Source organism: Erpetoichthys calabaricus, chromosome 3 (genome assembly GCF_900747795.2).
Source record: "Erpetoichthys calabaricus chromosome 3, fErpCal1.3, whole genome shotgun sequence".
NCBI lineage: Eukaryota > Metazoa > Chordata > Cladistia > Polypteriformes > Polypteridae > Erpetoichthys > Erpetoichthys calabaricus.
In genome coordinates, this window is record NC_041396.2 from 195,293,020 (window position 1) to 195,313,674 (window position 20,655).

At 35.2% G+C, this 20,655-nt stretch overlaps 1 protein-coding gene across 2 annotated transcripts in view; it reads left to right on the forward strand.

Moving 5' to 3' along the window:
- Positions 1-20,655, forward strand: part of grik2 (glutamate receptor, ionotropic, kainate 2) — a 781,987-nt gene that overhangs the window by 415,058 nt on the left and 346,274 nt on the right. For both annotated transcript variants that reach the window (XM_028797642.2, XM_051924105.1), the window contains 3 exons: positions 2,968-3,111; positions 13,340-13,447; positions 14,768-14,881. In XM_028797642.2, coding sequence (XP_028653475.1) covers positions 2,968-3,111; positions 13,340-13,447; positions 14,768-14,881 — 366 coding nt within the window. The remainder of the gene's footprint in view (positions 1-2,967; positions 3,112-13,339; positions 13,448-14,767; positions 14,882-20,655) is intronic.

Here is a 20,655-nt window from a genome sequence, read left to right on the forward strand (position 1 = left end):
TTTTTTTGGTTTTGGGGGAGTGGTTCTTAGCCATAAATATTGATATATCTTGATGCATACCTTCTGCCATAGATGTACCATACTACCAAATTTCAGCTTTCTAGCTAAACAGGAAAAGAGTGAGTGAGTAAGTCAGTGAGTCAAATTTGTATTATATATAGATTCTAGGGCTCCACAGTGGCGCAGCGGGTAGTGCTGCTGCCTCGCAGTCAGGCGACTCGGGTTCTCTTCCCGGGTCCTCCCTGCATGGAATTTGCATGTTCTCCCCGTGTCTGTGTGGGTTTCCTCCCACAGTCCAAAGACATGCAGGTTAGGTGCATTGGCGATTCTAAATTGTCCCTAGTATGTGCTTGGTGTGCGTGTGTGTGCGCCCTGCGGTGGACTGGTGCCCTGCTCAGGGTTTGTTTCCTGCCTTGTGCCCTGTGTTGGCTGGGATTGGCTCCAGCAGACCTCCGTGACCCTTTAGTTAGGATATAGCGGGTTGGATAATGGATGGATGGATATAGATTCTACATGGTATACTATACCATACCTGTAAAACAGTTGTAACAGAGCAACAGAAAATTTAAGCTTACACTTACTGTGTTATAATATAATATTGATGACTGAAAAAGTGTACTATCATCAGTTCAGTAGGGAAAAATTCTGCAATGTGAAGACACAGCTATATATTTTTATTTCATATTGGCTGGGATTGGCTCCAGCAGACCCCCATGACCCTGTAGTTAGGATATAGCAGGTTGGATAATGGATGGATAACAAGTGTTAGTGTAGCAACATGGTTGAACAGTGGTTAGTGCTGCTGCCTCTTGAATCAAAGGTCCTGAATTGAAATCTCCTTTTGACTTTGTTGATTTACTCCTCAAAGATACAGTGTGCATTTTAGGGCTGGTTCCCCATTTATGGTTGATCCTTACCTTGTACACAGTTTTGTCTGGATAGTATGTGGCTCCTTGGACTCTGAATTGGATTACCTTGGTTTAAAAATGTTATACTACTGGTGCTCCAGTTTTCTCCCTCATTATCAGGATGTGCAGGTTATGGCAAAGGGTGGTTTGGCCTAGAATGACAGAGTATGTGCACCCTGTACTGAGTGGCATCCAATCTAAGTTTTATTCCAGTCTTACATCTGACCACCTTATAATGAAACCATAGGACCCGAAAGTAGATGGGTGATAAGTTATAAATCTTTTAGCTCATCTTCAGAGAAATATACTTGTGTAATACTCAGGAATGTGTTTGTAAAAAGTTTATTAAGGAAGAAAGAACAAAGGCCATTGGGGGCCTTCAAAAATATGTGGAGCTAAAAGAAGCAGCTGTTCAACCTTTCTTTCATCTAAAACATGAAATGCATTTCAAGGGCAGACATGCAATTTTAACAGCTATATTTTGTGGTATAGTGCCATGGCTGGTGTCAAAAGATATTATAAAATAATAAAACTGATATCTTCTGGGACACATCTTTTTAGAGTTGTTCCAAACATTTTGCACAGTTATATTCACATGGTGATGTCTTTTAATACATTTTTAATATCAGAATTGCAGCAGCGGAGCGTGTTCTCTTAAAATCTTTAATATATTTAATTGTTTGACTGTCAGATACATTTTAATTAGTGTAGAGCACCAGCTGCTCTGAGCTGGTAGTAATAGATTGTAATGGCCCTCACCCACCTAGACATTTATATGGCAGTTTTTTTTTTTCACTTTGGGAGTGTGTGGATTGCCTGCTGCTCTTTCAGAAACAGGTGCACCTTCAGGTAGAGGATTTTTATGTGTATGTAAGGCTTAGGGTCATAAACTGTGTCAGAGAGAGATGTCGTCATTCAGTAAGCTGCAGGTCCCTCAGAGAATGTCAGAATAGGAGAGGAGAACGAACGAAAGCAGAAGGTACCTTACTGAGTTTAGAAGGCAGGCATCACGACCATACAAGCAACACCCAGGACTGTAACAATGTTTCTCTTAACATTATGAATTAAAAATAAAAAATTTTGGTGACTGCTCCCTAAAAATAAAACTTGTAATACCTATCTAAATGTATCTCAGGCTATTAGTTTGGACCTGGGTGTCTGTTACATAAATCAAGAAGAAGAAAATGCCTTAAAGCTAAGGATATCTTTTATAACAGTCAGAGTTATTTAATTGAAGATGTATATTGGCACATCACCATTTTTTGATCTTATACTTCTTTTCTATAATCATCTGAATTCATTTTAGTTGAACAGTTAATATTTTATGACTATTGTCATTTTATTGAGAAGACGTGAAATATGACAGTCTCTTTAAAAATGAATGGCGTTTTATAATTCAATCTTTTCTTTGCTAACTCAACCTTTTTTTAAATAGCAGATTCTCTGAAGTGTCAGTAACCTGAATGATAATCGATTAAATTGTGTGTTAAAACTTGAACCATACTCTTTTTTTTTGCTTTGACTGAAGAAATGATGACTGAAATTGCTTATTATCATCCAATAAAAAAATACATTTATTTATTAGAATGAAAATCAAAATGCTAAATTCAATGTTGTGTCAAGTACTTGCCTGAAAGTGTTTAACTTCATTTTTGGCTTGTTTATAGGTTATCTAAGTTGATGGAGAGCAGGATAAATAATATACTGTATAGCGCTGGTAGGAATTATTTCTAGGAAGTAGGGTGAGAGTTTTGCATATCTTTAAACTCATAATTGGTGTAAGGTTTTCTTTATTGCCCTTACAGTCAGACTTTCTGTATAACATCTGTGAGAAGCTTTTGTAATGAATATCGCCTGTAGAGCAATGATTTCTATGGCCCCCTTAAGTATCCTTTTAACACAGCAAACAAGTCATTGTTTTGCAATTATGTCCATACTAATTGGAACTTAGACTCCAGAAGGATATGTTTTTTAAATTAACAGTGAGCTGTCATTTTTGTCTTTTTCTGATCCCTCTCTTCACTTACCTTGTTTACTTTTTTTTTGTTTTTAATTCTAGACTGATGCTGCATTAATGTACGATGCGGTGCATGTGGTAGCAGTGGCCGTCCAGCAGTCTCAACAAATCACTGTTAGCTCTCTACAGTGCAATCGTCATAAGCCCTGGCGCTTTGGAATCCGCTTCATGAGTCTGATTAAAGAGGTATACTAAAATATTCCACTTGTGTTTTTATCTTTGTGAATTTCCCATTGGGATTAATAAAGTATCTATCTATCTATCTATCTATCTATCTATCTATCTATCTATCTATCTATCTATCTATCTATCTATCTATCTATCTATCTATCTATCTATCTATCTATCTATCTATGACTGTTCAATATTTGCTTCTCTAAAATGTGCAGTCTTTATATCTCTTTAAAAAATACACACCAGTAATATATTTGGATCAAGTTTGTTACTAAAATGTATGGAAAATGAAATGCAAACAGTAAGAGATGAAGAAGTATCTCTGACACTCTGTTACAGGCTAAATGTGTGTTTGTAATGAGAATTCAATTTTTTATGACATAAAAGATATATTTTTGAATGCTGTCATCTTTCATGCATGATTGAAATCTCCAAATGTGATTTTCCTTCTGTGCCATAGCCTTGCTTTTCTTTTAATTTTATTGTGTACTTCTATAGTTATTGTTCATACATTTAATGCATTGCTTAGGAAGATATACCTGAAACTCACAATATGATATGTTTCACAATACACCCTGTCATAGATAACATATGTTGACTGGCACCCTGGCTGTGGTGATGGTTCCTTACCTAGCCAGGAAGCCATGATAAAGGGAGGAAAAGGATGGCCGGACATCCCGGGTGGTTAGTGGTACCTTTCCCAGTCAGGGGGCCATTATAAGGGAAGGACAGAGGGCAACTGCCTCTCGAAGTTTTGTGTTCCCCCAATACACCAGGTAGCAGTGCCCCACTGGCCTGACTCCCATTTGGGCACCCACGGGTGTGCATGAGAGTTGTAGTTTTGCTGGGCACTCCTGTTGGGATTGTCGGGTGCCACTAGGTGGAGTTGCTGGGATCAGGCTCCCCTATTACAGACAGGCTCCACAGAACCCGGAATTGCTTCCATGTGGCAGTCCTGTTTCCCTGGAAGTACTCCAGGGTTCGTGTTGAAAAGCAGTCACTCTGCAAAAGTCGGGAGAAGGTGGACAACGTTTGCTTGTAGAGGAGTGAAGGTGAAAAAGGAAAGGAAAGAAATGTAATTGTGACTGGTTTATCAGGTGATAAAAACATGTAGAAAGTATTTTGTTTGAATTTTTCCTTGAACCCCTGACTGTGTAGTTTAGTTGTGTCTGGGTATTTGGAGTGTAGGTGCACCCCTACATGTCACAACCCTTTAATTTTTTTTTTAATTCATAATGCAAAGTTATAAGATGTTGGAGTTTATTCCATCAGAATCAGGCTTAAGTTAGAAACCAAACCTATGTGTGACGCTAGTCCATCACAAGGTACCCTCATATACAGGCAATCACTCATAAAGGCCAATTTCAAACTGCCAATCAGCTAAATCTACATGCCTTTAAAATATGAGATTGGGACCAAGCTGTTTACCCAGGTATTGACATGCATGTGTACGTGCCCTACAATGGCCTGGCATACTGTCTAAGTTTGTTTCCAGTCTTACATCCAATGATGGCTGGAAAGACTCCAACCCTCCATTACCCTGAATTGGATTAAATGGATTTGAGAATGTTTGCAATTCCATTATTTGGCAGTAGATGCTGTTATATAAATCACTATACATCTGTACTAATGCAAGAGCCTTATCAGTGGTGGTAGAACTGATGTCATTACTAATGGATGTACGGCGGACATTTCCTAATTAGAGCAGCAACAAGCAAGTAAAGAATTCTGAAATATATCATGTCATGCAACTACCTCTAGGCAGTGCTGATCACTCACTCTACTTGAGTTGCTGATGAGGATTATTTTGGGGATTTGCAGTGGACAGCAAGTTAATAAGTAGCAAAAAAAATGTTTCTTTACAGTGAAATTTTCATTAAATATGCTAAATATATACAAGACATCATGATTTGCTTTTGTCAACAACAGACACAAAAGCAAGACACCAAGTTACTGATTAGTAGTAAAAATGTTTCTATAAAAATACAGGACTATTACAGCAGGATAATAATCCCCAATCCTGAAATTAGCCAGAACCTTAAAGAAGAATAAATTATTTCATTTAGAGAGGCTAAGATGAGATAAGTTTGATCACTGCAGCAGGGACCATTGTTAAGGCTACAATACAAGTGTCATAGCTCATGTTTTACATCTCGTTTGCTCAATTTTGGTACTTTGATTTATGTTGATTATGTAACTGTTACTCTTTTTGATTATGTCTATTATTCTATGATTTTGTTTATATACGTAAGCTGCCTGTGTTATGTTCCATGTGTTTTGTGGGTGGTCCCACCTGCCAATCAGTGCCAGGAACTGCCCTCTGCCCCATAAATCTTGAGATTCTAAAACAGTTGCTGGCCATTCATTCTGAATATGCTATGGAGTTGGTGAATGAGCTTTTGTTTATTGTGATTTTGTGAATTTATTGGATCTCTGATATTTTGACTTCCTGCTATGCTTTTTGACCTTGGTTTTGGAATCTGTATTGGTTCTGTTCTTCCCCTTATGACTAGAAGGGATTTGACAGTGTTATCCCCCTCAGAAGTGGGCATTATTTGAAGTGCTTTGGAACTCTTCAGTGCTTGGGACCCTTAGTTTGTGACAATTACAGGTTTATATTCACCATGTGTCTTGTCAAACGTTAGCATGAAGGTTGGCATGGTGAACCTGGAAAAGATAATTTTCTAGCAAATTAACAGTTTTGTTGAATAAGTTGTTATCAGTTGCTTTCATGGACAAATAAAAAAGGCACATTGACAATCAGAACTCAAATGAAAGGTACAAGGCTATTGCAGTATGATAAGCAATGTTCACCTGTTCCTTACTTAAACCCCACACTTGGAATAAGTATCCAGAACTAAATTAAGGGGGTTTAATAGCAACATGGATTTTATTTCATGATATCTGAAATAAGAAACATCTTTCCTGTTTTCATAAATTGGCATGTCCCCAGTCAAAGTTGATCATTTTCGTTTAGGCCTATGTAAAGAATTGCTTATCAGTGTCTTGAACGTGCTTACCTGTAAAAGAATATATCTACTAATAAAATATTCTTTACATTTTGATCAAAGAAATTCATTTGTACACAGAGAAGTATTTTAGTTCAGCACAAGGTGAAAATAATAAGTGAAGGTAATTCAGCATAGATGATCCAACCAGATGCATAGATTGTGCCCACGGGACAAAAATAAAGCCTAATATAATACTAATTAACACATATTTGCAGACTTTCCCTATATTAGAGGATTGGTCAGAACTCTATATTTCTACTGAAATTCAAATGGAACACATGTAACTCATTGTGAGGATACTGTCTGAGATATTATACCCCTTACAAACAGTGTATACACACACACACACACAAGGACAAAGGAGAGTGCATTTAACTTAGGCAAACAATGTCATAGTACCTCCATGAACAGAATCGCATGCTCCAACTGTAAAATTCATGTAGGTCCCAAATTAGCCTCTCATTATCTTGCCAAATGGCAGGGTCCCACAGAGCAGAGAGGTTTACAGCTCTGCTTAATGTTTAAGTTCTCTTTTGCTACAGAAGGGAAATGGATACAGCAGCCTGGAGGTCGTCACATGGTAATTTTAGTTATTTTTGGATATGAAAAGCACTCATTTCAGAAAAAAATATTTTGAAAAATTGTCACCATATTGAAAATGTTCTGTGTTTAAAATCATTTCATACATCAGTGCATAGAAAGCAATATTTTACTGAAATTATCTGCAATGTATTAACCAAGGTAAAATTCGGACCACAGTCGTATACCCTTAAATATTATGACTCTTCCTTTATTAGTTTTTTTCTTAAATTTTCAGAGAAAAATAATACAAATATGTATTGATTATAATAATAAAATACAGTATGGTGACTGTGAAAGTCACCATTGATTATAGGCAAGAATCTTATTTCTGAAGTTGTTATGGTCCTCTGTGTTTAACTTAATCTTTAAAGCATGTTCTAAACTGTTTAGGGTAGGTACCAATAAAATAGCATAACACTTATTAGATAAAGCAACTGGTGTTGGTGTTATCCTTATATAAGTTAGTTTTCATAGCTGTGAGAACGCAAAATTAAAGGTTTATATGTGTAATATCTATAGGCTGTATAAGGTTAATAAAAAAATTCCAAAAATAAGTCAACCTTCTGCATCTGATGGCCAGTAGTATAACTAAATAATGTTCCAGAGGTGCACTAAGCTGCACGTCGCTGCATTCAAGGTTAGATTCACAGTGCAGGTTGTGTTGCCCTGTGCTTTCCTTTGCTGGTGAAATGAATTGTTTGGTTACTGCACTGGATAAGCGAAAGCTCTTAGAATTCACATCTTGAATGATGTCCTCTGCTGAGACTTGAACTAGGAGCACTTGAGTGCAGAGGATTCTTTCACATTAAAGCAGTGTGCTTCTGTGCATTGTGCTTCTATGCCCGCAGAGCTAATAATATTAAATCTTGATTCCTCACACTTTAAAGGTCTGATGTCTGGTACTTGTTGACATGTGGGGGTCTTTGATCCTCTGATGTATTGAGGCTAGAAGCACAGCACTGAAAGCAAATCAGATCAGTATGACAGTGTCATCTTCAAAATAATTATGGATTATTTTCTTTTCCAATCAATTCTATGTGCCCAATGTTTTACAATTACAATTGGTTTGTCACTACCCTAAATATAAATGCAGAAATATTGAATGTTAATGCAAAATATTTATACATCTAGCCCCGCAGTGTGAAGTACTAGAATAAGCTACTGCTCTTCTGTAGTCACCCAGCAAAGTAGGATTTGGTTTAAATAAAAAGTTAACATCTAAAATTGATATTTACTGAAACATATACAGTACAGTACACCATAAATCATGATGATGAAGTGGAACCAGTAACAATTTTTAAAAGTTTTACAATCAGATATTGGGACAACTTAGTTATTTGCCAACAATGCCGGCTTGATGGACTGAAAATTATCATCTCATTTGTGAAATATGCTCATGTTTTCTGTTATGGTTATATTCACCAGTTAGCCTCATCTGCACTTTTTTTGGAATGCTGCAGGTGCAATAACAACAACATTTATTTATATAGTACATTTTCATACAAGTAATGTAGCTCAAAGTGTTTTACATCAGGGGTGTCGAACTCCAGGCCTGGAGGGCCGCAGTGGCTACAGGTTTACAATCTAACCCTTTTCCTAATCAGTGACCAGTTTTCACTGCTAATTAACTCATTTTCCCTTCATTTCAATAGCACTGTCTTGTAAGGATTCAGTCATCTGAATTGATTTGTTTCTTCATTAAATGGCAGCCAAATAGAAATGTGACTTGAAATGAGCCAACAGATGACCAGCTAAACTGGGATTTCAAACTCCAACCAATTTCACTCCAACCAGTCTCTTAATGAGAAGCAGATTCTTGCTGTTAATTAAACCCATTATTTAATTCAATGGCTTGTTGCTGCTCTCATTCTCCCACAGCAGACATTTCCAAATCTGTTGATTTTTCTGTTTTTTCTGTCATATGGCGGCTTGTTTGATGTCTCATTATTGTTTGGCTACTAATTAAGGAAAAAGAGACAATTAAGGGGTCTGAGTCAAGTTAAGTAAAACTAAAGCAAAAGAAGTTAATTAGCAGTAAAAACGGCTCACTAATGAAGAAGATGGTTAGAATGAAAACATGCAGCCACTACGGCCCTCAAGGACCGGAGTTCGACACCTGTGCTTTACATGATGAAGAAAAGAGAAAAAAAGACAAAGTAAGAATTAAAATAAGACAACACTAATTAACATAGAATAAGAGTAAGGTTCAATGGCCAGGGAGGACAGAAAAAACAAAAAAACTCCAGATGGCTGGAGAAAAAAAATAAAATCTGCAGGGGTTCCAGACCATGAGACCACCCAGCCCCCTCTGGGCATTCTACCTCACATAAATGAACAGTCCTCTTTGTATTTAGGGTTCTCATGGAAGGACTTGATGATGATGGTCATGTAGAATTCTGGCTTTTAATCCATCAATGTAGGAACATCATGGTGCTTTGATTAGGTGGTGGTGGCGCAGGTCTCCACCACAGAAAACCGGGAAAAGAAACAGAAGAGAGAGTAGGGGTTAGTATGGATTTTAGAGCCACCATGAATAGTTATGATAATTAATTGAATATACAGAGCATCAGGATTAAATTAAATTGAAGTTATGAGGAAGCTATATTAAAGTAATGTGTTTTTAGCAGTTTTTTAAAGTGCTCCACTGTATTATTCTGGTGAATTCCTATTGGCAGGCTATTCCAGATTTTAGGTGCGTAACAGCAGAAGGCCGCCTCACCACTTCTTTTAAGTTTAGCTCTTGGAATTCTAAGCAGACACTCATTTGAGGATCTAAGGTTACGATTTGGAATATAAGGTGTCAGACATTCCGATATATAAGATGGAGTGAGATTATTTAAGACTTTGTAAACAATAAGCAGAATTTTAAAGTCAATTCTGAATGATACAGATAATCAGTGTAGTCACATCAAAACTGGAGAAATGCGCTCGGATTTTCTTTTCCTAGTTAGGATTCTAGCAACTGCATTCTGCACTAGCTGCAAATGATTTATGTCTTTTTTGGTAGTCCTAGAGGAGTGCGTTACAGTAATCTAGTCGACTGAAAATAAAAGCGTGAACTAATTTCTCAGCATCTTTCTATGATATAAGACGTCTAACTTTTGCTATGTTTCTTAAGTGAAAAAATGCTGTCCTAGTGATCTGATTAATATGCAATTTAAAATTCAGGTTACAGTCAACAGTTACCCCTAAATTCTCTACCTCTGCCTTGACTTTTAATCCTAATGCATCAAGTTTGTTTCTAATAACCTCATTATATCCATTATTGCCAATCACTAAAATTTCTGTTTTCTCTTTATTTAGCTTGAGAAAATTACTATTCATCCATTTAGAAACACAAGTAAGACATTGTGTTAGTGAAACAACAGAGTCAGGGTCATCAGGCGCTATTGATAAATTCAGCTGCATGTCGTCAGCATAGCTGTGGTAACTAACGTTATGCCCTTTGATAATCTGACCTAACGGAAGCATGTAGATCAAAAAGAACAGGATAGAGTCTTGTGGAACACCATATAGAATATCATGTGTCTTTGAGTTGTAATTACCACAACTAACAAAGAATTTTCTACCTGCCAGGTAGGATTCAAACCAATTTAAGACACTGCCAGAGAGGCCCACCCATTGACTAAGGCGATTTCTAAGAATATTTTGATCAATGGTGTCAAATGCGGCACTCAGATCTAAGAGGATGAGAACAGATAAATGGCCTCTGTCTGCATTTACCCGCAAGTCATTCACTACTTTAACGAGTGCAGTTTCTGTACTGTGATTTGTTCTAAAACCTGACTGAAATTTATCAAGAATAGCATGTTTATTGAGGTGGTCATTTAGCTGCATAATGACTGTCTTCTCTAAAACTTTACTTAAGAAAGGCAGGTTAGAAATGGGTCTAAAATTTTCAAAAACAGAGGGGTCAAGATTATTTTTCTTGAGTAGGGGTTTAACTACAGCAGTCTTAAGACAGTCTGGGAAGACCCCCGTATCTAATGACGAGTTTACAATGTCAAGAATACTATCAATTAGCATGCCCAATACTTCTTTGAAAAAACTTGTTGGTATTGGGTCAAGGACACAGGTGGAGGGTCTCAGTTGAGAAATTATTTTATGTAAATCAGGTTAATCTATCCTGGTGAAAGAATTTAATTTGTTTATAACGGAGTACTGGGGCTTGAGAGGATCCGCAGTGTTGGGGAGATATACTATATTATTTATAATGTCATTAATTTGATTGGAGTCAGTATCTGCATAGGTTCTCTTCCAATGTTTTCCTTCAACATCTACAAAGACACACAAGTTAGAAAAAATAGCACCTATGCTAGTTCAGTGTAAGTGTGGGTGTGTGCATAAGTGGGCTCTGGGATGGACTGGTGCACTGTCCATGGCTGTTTCTTGTTGGTGTATGGGACAGTATACATTTCCATCCTCACCTGTCTCAAGGTCTGGGTAGAGACTAAAAGAATGAGATCAAGCTTTGGAATTGAAAATCAGATCCTCTACCTCATTCAATGGTCAAGAGTCCCCTCTTTAGTTCATTAGCTCAATACCTTGATGAATGATTTTCACATTCAAGCACTACTCTTATTTTCTGGGATCATTCATTTAGCAATATATTTAGCAAATGCATGCATTTTGGACACTGTGAGCATATGACGGGATGACTGACATATGGACACACAAGTAACCTGAGATTTTATTTTTCATTGTTGTTTTAAGATTGCTTGAGAATGTTCAGTATTTGTCCCTTGCCTACAATCATTAAAGCCTTTTGTATTATATACATTGTGATCTCTGTTCCCTAAGAAAACATTTTTTCTTGCTATCACTACAAACAACACAGTGTAAGTAACAGATAATAAATTGCATGGAATATTTCTTTCACATACACATCTTTGGGATGTGGGAGAAAACTTGACTACCCAAAGGTGAGCTACAAGTAGAATATGCAAACTCTGCAAAGTAAATTGTCTGTGAATATACTGCAAGTCAATCAAAGTGCATTTGCCTATTATGATAACCACTGTGCTGCCTCCACTGAGAAAATGTTTATAGCTTCAGTCTTTGGCCAGCGTTACTTGAAGAGTTGTAAGGTTTGCAGTGTTCCATTCTTGGTATTTTTTTTCTGTGTCATTCTAATAAGGTTTGTCTCCATTTTCATTGTTGCCAAATTGGCAGAGGATACAAAGAGGAAACCTTTCAAAAATCACCACATTTTATTTTAAACATGCTGTAATTATCCCACATGATGTGCAAACACAATAGACTGAACAAAGTTCCATTTCCTGTTGTGTTCTCAGAGTGATCAGCACCATTGAAAATCTGGGGTTTACTTGTTTGGTGAGCTGCATGCCTTTCTGATGCACTTTTATTTAAAAAAATACTAAATGTGTTTCAGACTATTACATTAACCTCAGATGGAAATGAAAATTATGCACAGTGGATAATAGCTGAATGACACTTTATTTTTATTTCTTTGCATATTCTGCACATTTTCTATAAACTATCTGCCCCATATATTTAACATTGCAATAGTTAAACAATGTATCACTTTAGTTTTTAGGTGGGTTTTATTTAAATGGCCAGCTACCGCTCTCTGAGATTTATGTTTATTTATCCCTGCAATACAACAATTCGCTTTTTGATTCTGTCAGAACAGAAAGATTCTTGTCAACTTACTATCAAACTGATGCCAAAGCAATGTTAAAACCCACTAATTCAGACATGGGGAAGGAATAGGTCACATGTATTTAAAGCATTTGCAGGTACAGCTACTCTTTTCTTAATGAAAATTAGCATTTATTCTGGTTGCAGATCTTGTTAATTATAGGACAAAATTGTTTGGTAGAACCATATGCATATTGGAGTAATCTTTACCAGCATACATCACAAACCCTTGTTTTTGTCTTCTTTTCAGTTTTCTTTCATTTTAATGTTCCATTATTCTGGGCATACATACTGTAAATAATTTCTATTCAAACTATAAATAATTATGTCTGCAGGTTTATAGATTTTTATTTTTAGTGGATTTCCCACATTAATTGTTCTTACTTTAATTTTTTGTATGGACTGCAGCAGTTTGTAATCCTTAGCTGCTTGGTTTGTACTGCAGCTTTGTTAAGCCGCCTTCAAGTATGACTAACAAGAAAGTGTTCCTACAAGTGCGTCAAGGCATATTTTAAAATTACACAAGCAGCAAAACATACATGCCAATATTATTGATTTACATGAAAGTAAGCTCATAAGCCAATTTATGAGTGAAGACTGTGAAAGACCAAGACCTTTATTTAAATTACAAGATTTAGATATTAAGACAGAAACAAGGCATCAAGTTAGTAATTTTATTATGTGTGTCGTATGCATAATAAGATGAATATGTTGTTTATTGCTTATTCTAACGAAAACAAGTGGCCTTAAAGGAAAAAGTTAATGGAAAAGCAGGATTCAGACAGCTAGTTTAATTAACTTATTCCCTTTAACATCACTAATGCCAAGCCAAGCAGATTATATATATAAAAAAGCGAAGGTTCAGCCAATAGCTTGAAGGTAAATAATTTAATCATAATGAATAATTAATTTTTCCATTTTGCCAGAAATTAATTTGCTCAGTTTCTGCTCCTTACTTATGAAAACTATTTATTTCTTCACCTTAGGCCCACTGGGAAGGCTTAACAGGCCGGATCACTTTCAACAAAACCAACGGCTTGAGGACAGATTTTGATTTAGACGTGATCAGCCTAAAGGAGGAGGGCCTCGAAAAGGTACTTGAGACGCCTGTGGTGTTCACTTGAAGAGTGGAATGTTTATGTAAAAGCACATGTGCTCTGATGGAAGTCTTCTCACTGCAGCCTGAGCTATTGATGCTGTATGACACAGAGTGACCCCACAGAGCTGGTGTGCATATTTCTACCCCTATGAATAATTTACAGTTTAATAAATAACTTGGCAAGAACCCTTTAGGTATATGAAGGCTGAATTAAAGAGTTGACATGCAATTATGAAGTACGATTTAAGCATTCCTAAAGGCGGCCCAAGTATTTCGTTTTGTGCAAAGAGTTTATTCTTGCAAATTATCTGAGCGTGCAGTCTGTCTTGATGAGATTCATAAACTAATTTGCATTGTAATTACAAGCTTCTTTTCTACGTTAAATATCTTTTCTTTTTTTAACTACAAGACCACCAAGCCCACAAACTCACTTGTAAGTTTTTATAAAGCAAAACAAAATCGGGGCCACTCTTCTCTAATCAATTATAGAAAAGAGGCATAAAGAAAGAGCAGTATAATTACAAAATGTTAATTAGTTTAGAATGACACTGAGGCAGTTTGTGCTGGAAACAATGTTATGCTTACAATGGTTATTTAACTGTCTAAAATATAATCATTATGATCCGTATTGACCTTCCAGTAGAAAATGTTCATGATGCATTTACAGTACAAAATCTTATTCTGGAACCAAAAAATGATTTATAATAATTGTAAAATTATTATGTTGTCTACTTTGTAAATTCTACTGTGCAAGAGATATTTTTCATCAGCTCAAAATTTTAAAAATAATTTTTTGACAGATTTTATCAGTTTTCAAGCATTGACAGAATATGTAGCAAATTGTACAAATACATGAAGCGTGATCCTGACAAAGACTTGCTTTTGGAGCTGTGGAATGTATTATGATAATCCTTGATCAATGTCTTTGTTCAAACTTCCAAGAGTTTCCTCACACATCTTTTAGGAGCTTGTGACTAATATCACCTTGACTTTGCTATTTTGTTAACAATGTTATTTAATATCAATTATTTAATTCTTGGAATTTCATTGAGGTTGCCTTAGAATTCTTACCAGTATACGAGCTCTAGCAAGAAACATTATTAATATGGTAATTCCACTGGGGTTTGAAATACTTTACATAATTATTTTGGATTTTTTAGATGTTATTTCTGAATAAAGGCTCATCACTAGTTTGCAAGCTGACATTTATTTGTCTAGCATAAAAAAGCAATTTAGAAATCCAAATGTATTTAATCAGTGAGGCTGGAAGAAATTCTCTTCATGTCACATTTGTTTATACTTATTTTATTTTTAGATAGGAACCTGGGACCCAGTGAGTGGATTAAATATGACCGAAAATCAAAAAGGAAAAACAGCCAACATCACAGACTCACTGTCGAACCGGTCCCTGATTGTATCGACCATTTTGGTAAGTATTGTAGATTCCATTTTCTTAAAATATCAAATTTAATACTCATTTTTATTGGAACAGATGAACCTATTTAATGAACAATATATTTGAATAAAGCAAAACAAAGCAACATGGTATGAGAAAGCTATGTGAATTTAATTATTTGGGTTGAATTCACCATAATTAGTGTCTCTCCACTTGGTTGTTCAAATACACATTTCTTAAGGTCTCAGTTTTAATGGCCCTCTCATTTACTAGTGTATTGCATCTGTTTTCGTTCATTGAGTTGTTGTTGTCACAGTACCATTAGATATAGCACTTGAAGAACCCAATGTGTCTGCTAATGACTTAGGGCACTACTTTAGAAAGCAGAGTTCTTCTTTTCTTTGTACTTCTTTGATAGGCACCAGCCAAGATAATTATGCTGGATAATTTAGTTCTATTTTTACAAAGGAAAACAGAATATTGATTTCCATCTAATGCTGATAAAGATGATGAAAAGCACTTTTGTTTGAATACAGTATACCTGTATTTCTTATTAGCTGTATATATTGTTTGTATATTTTGGAATGCAAAATAACAAGTAAGACTTTAGTTAGTGGAGTTCTTATAGGGTAGTGCTTATTGTATAGTTAGTTTATAGGAGTGCAGAGTGTAAAAAAGGAGATTTTTGATTAAACGTCTTGACCCTAACCATTTGTTTTCTACTCCTAGAGGTCTAATTTTTAAACTTCCTGGCACATCTAAGGTGATCTTGTGTGAATGTGACTGTGTTTGATTTCTCTTGTACTGGTCTGTCAATCCATTTGAGGATTGTACCTGTCAATAGCAGGTTACTACTTGAAGAGGCTGTAATATCTCGCAGCCATAACTGTTACACTGGATTACTATATGTTTCTATGTTTACTGTGAGAAGATATAAAAACTTGTTCTTTTTTGGTTGTTTAATCTTCCACGTTAATATTTTAAGAGGTAATATTTGAGCAAGCCAGCCCACTGATATCATTGTTACTGTTTTAATCAATGATCTGTTATTTGTTTTCTTTCATTTTTCTCTGACATTCCCACCTCTAACTTTACTTACCACTTTTACACAGTTTCTTGGGTAAGTCTGAATGTTGTCTTGCCAGGCATATCCCTTTTTGGTCATGAGATTAGATTACATTAGATTAGATCAACTTTATTAATCCCAAGGGGTGATGCATACAACAGCAGAAACATAAAAACAAAGATACAAACTCACAGGACAAATAATAGACTATCAAATAGTCAATCAATCAATATGTAAATATAAATGAATATATATATATATATATATATATATATATATATATATATATATATATATATATATTATATATTCTTCAGATATTCATTGAAGTTTGTAAAAAGCTAATCAAATTCCCATAAATATTTAAAAGTTGTCTGCACCAATTGAGATGGTTTGCATTGAAACTTTCATTATCAAAATGATCATATGCTAACAAAAAGCTGAAACACTATCAGTAAACCTGCTCTTTATATAAATGAGCATTAAACTTTTACTATGCACACACCTTTCTGCGTAGCTGAATATTGTCTTCTTCAGTTTCATTTTATCTTATTACCACCAACATTCCAAATAGTTTGGAAGACTAGAAACTAAATTGGTCCAAAGTGATTGAATGTTAAGTGCTTTAGTATGGACAATGGTATAGACAACGGACAATGGATAGCCCCTTTCATGCCAGATTGGCAACAACTCTGGGTGAAATTTACAATACATGAAACTCAGCATTTATTCCATAAGCAATTACAGCATTTTCCAAAATAAAAAAAAATGTTTCCCTCACAAAATGTTTTAGTGTTGTGTTAGTACTGTATTTGATTGCCCGTTTTCAGCAACTAAAGTCTTATAAATATTTTTTTAGCTAATGAAAATGCATCCCATCATTCACCAACAAGACAAAATTAATGTATTTTAATCGACAAAAACTATCTGTGTGATAATTTGCTTCATGGAATATCGTGAATATAATAATATGCTGCATGATTTACAGATAGTGTCAAAAGATTTACTTAACAAAAAATTAACAAAGATTTTAATTTCACACTTGAGCTGATTAATTAAACTTTGAAACAAGAGTTTGAATGTAATTATGAGCTGAGTGGTATATTTTCTTGATTAATCAGATTTTTACAAATATGTAGTGTTGTTAACTGTCAAATCCTCTTAATCAAATATACCTATACTATTACTGACCATTGTCTGTTTAATGATAAGATGAGTAGAGCGCTAAAACAAAGCTATATGTTTTTTGAAATTTCTTAAGATCTCATAATTTTTCCCTTTTAACATTATTAATGTGATTCTGGGTAGTGTACTTGATTTGATTTTTTTCTTAAGAATTCATATTTATGTTTCACAATTCAAACATCTATTTTAAGAACTAGCCCAATCTCTGATAACCTTCTTACTGAAGTAACTGGATGCTAAATTAAAGCAAGAAAACAAATATGTCGATTTTCAAGCTATATAATTACAACACTCTCCTTGCAGAGTTTTTTTTTTTAAATAAATGGATGAGACTAGTTTATAAAAGAAGCATGCTATTTACAACAAACTCTTTTTAGATCAGTCCCTTGTAGTTTCATTGACTTAATGATAGTACACAAGTTCATTTGGTGACCCTGCTGTAATAGCCAGTGCTCATGAAGACTCACAGTTGGCTGGCTAAGGATGAAAGGGAAAATGACACATGAAAAAAATGCTGGGGATCAAAGCTAAGGACTTTAAATGAATAAATGATAGATTCAGGTTTGTCATAAATTTTTTATCATGTAGGTATTTTCAATGAACTATATTTGATGGGCTTGTGCACAAAGAGGAAATAGTCTGTAATTGTATTCACACATCATACTATAAAGAAGAACTAAAACCACATGTCTGAAATGTTTAATGGGATCAATGTTTTTTTTTTTTTTTTTACAAAATATATTTTTCTTTACTTTTACAGTTCTTTAATATAAATAGTTTATATTAGAATAAAGTGTGTTTTTTTTAATACTTCAGGATTCAGACATACAGTCTTAACAATGACTGGCATTCCATCCAAGGCTGGGATAGGCTCCAGTTCCCCTGCATTACAGCAAGATATTCAGAAAATAGATGCATTAGTAAAATATACCTATGAACATGTACACACATATACTGTATGATGTTGTTTAATTTAGCAGCTGGAAATTTGATTGATTGATAACAGTGTTAATAAAATTATCCTAGTGTGCATTATTTTTGAAGCAAACATGGGGTATCAAGTGACATCCATACTAAAGAACAGAATAATCCAGAGAAAGCCTAACAATATTGTGAAGGTGAAAAGGCATTCTTTTTCTACACTTAGAACCATTTTTTTCTCTCAATCCATTCCTCTGGGAGCATTGCTGTGTTTTGTTAATTCATTGTGAGACTTGTTGAATAGATAAAAGCCTAAGCCACAATACTACAAAGAAAAGAGGCGTGGACGGTCGTCAACTAGTATTTTCTCCTCTCATCAAAAATCCCACTACAAGCTGTCATCAGAGAATATGGCTTCAGCATCCCTTTGCTTAGCTAGAACTAAACACTCAGTGAATATTATTTCCTTTGGCTCAGGAAGAATCATTGATTTTTGAGTGATGAGAAAGAAAAGGTTGCTTTTAATGACTAGTTTCAAGATCCAGAGGATGCATTCTTTTCAGCAAGAGCAGCTCTGTTGAATGCAAAGTGGAAAACATGTTTGATATGAGGGATAGTATTGGAAAACAGAAGAAACAAAGCCATGGTCAGGTAGATTACTCTTCTTGTTACCATCAAAGGACTAATTTATGAGCCCTTCAGTACCTTATTCAATACTTTTGCAGCATTCTGTAGTGCAAGCTTGATTCATGAAATCCCTGCTCTAGCCTTACATTTAAGAATTCTCAGAGCTATATTGAATTGGCTAAACATTGCAGATGAAGTAACTGTAAAGATTCTATCCATTTATTTTGTCAATGTGGTTTGCCTGTATATTGCATATAGAACATCAGGCAAGCACAAGCAGCACAGTATGATATGAACTGCTGTTGATCTTTAATTGAAAATTGTAGGCTTGCTGTATCTAGTAGAAGAAGAAAAAAGAGGATGCAGTATATCTTCTTTAGTATATGAATGTATTCATTTTCTCAACCCATTCATTCCAATATAGTGCTTAAGCATATTGCAAGAGTAGCAGGTGCAAGCGAAAAAACATGCATGTATGGATCAAGAGGGCATGCTTAATTATCAATTTAAAAATGTTTTTATCACTTGATCGCATTGAAGTATGGTTTTCTACATCAACAAAACATTACAGGTAATTTTAGGTAGGTTCATTAACATAGTACACAATGAGTGAATTTGTTGACTAAAACTGTATGCAAGGATGAAAGAGCGTCTTACTCAACCTTTAGTCTTGCTTTTCTGTCTCTCTGCTTTTCTTATAACCTGTAACAGTTCTGTGAACTCAGCAACAAGTAAAGTCTTCCTAAACAGATATAATTGGTGAAAAAGTGCTTCTTCAATGCTTGCTCATTTCTGTGTTCAAGCAACCTTTCTTTACAGCACAGTATGTACTGTATAATCTTTTTATTTCTGCATATCATTCTTATGGTGTGGAGCACCCATCTTTCCCCAGCACACAGAATGCAAAGTAAAGACAATCTTATCAGTATTTCAATATATTACATATAAACCAGTTAAAGTTGCCTGGTTATAACCTGTCTTTTGGAAACTCAACATAACCCACAATGACAGAAATAGTCAGACGTTTAGACAAAAGCTATAACCCAGTGAGAATGGAATTCCTGTCCAGATTAGTTGAGAAGAAAGTGCTGGAGGTATCTGTGGTCATTGATAAGATCGCACTTTGGCTGATACAAAATTTTGTGCATGCTAAAGTTGTCCTCCTCTCATCCCCACTGCGTTCCTCCTGCCTGACTGGATTTGCTGTCCCTGCATTGGAGCTAGGTTTTTGAGTTCCACTGACCTTTTATAACCCCACTCCCCAATACGACATATAGCCTATATTTTCAGTTGGACCAATGGCAAAGCACATGCAAAATCTTGTGAAAATCAGTTTTTAATTTTAAATTTAAATAGGTACTGTATAGAAAATTGAGAGAAACATTAAAAAAAATTCTAGGAAGGAGTACTCTATTTAATATGACCGGCAGATGGTAACTGTTGCAAATCTTAGTAAAGGGGTAAAGCTGATGCTTTAGCTACATCATTTTACCTTTGTCACTTATTGGCATTAACTGTCACCATTTTAGAATGTCTAAACTGGAGACCATCAGGAGTGGTGTTCCTGGCAGGTCATTGAGATTCTTGTGGATTGGGGATCTCATAGCTGTGCAAACGTTAAGTTTGGGTTCCACCTTAGTATCCATCCACTTATAACATTTAACACACCATTTGACATGGAAAAAATATTTTAATATTTTATTTAATTTGTTATTTTTCCATAGAAAATACACATTCACGTCAGTTTTGTTTTTAAGCATCCTCTACTTTACATTTTACTATTTAATGGTTTCATTCCTACTTTCAAGCTAGTACTAGTCAATACTTGATTTTATCTTTTAGTCTTTATTTCCAAAGAAGACTTTTCCAATAAAATGCAATAATCTACATCCTAGTAACATCTTAACTGACCGAGGACATCCAGGAAGACAAATTTGTGCAAGTTATCCATTAGCAGTCTAATTCATTACCAATTAATTACAGAAGAGTGAAGCTTCTCTGTAAGAAG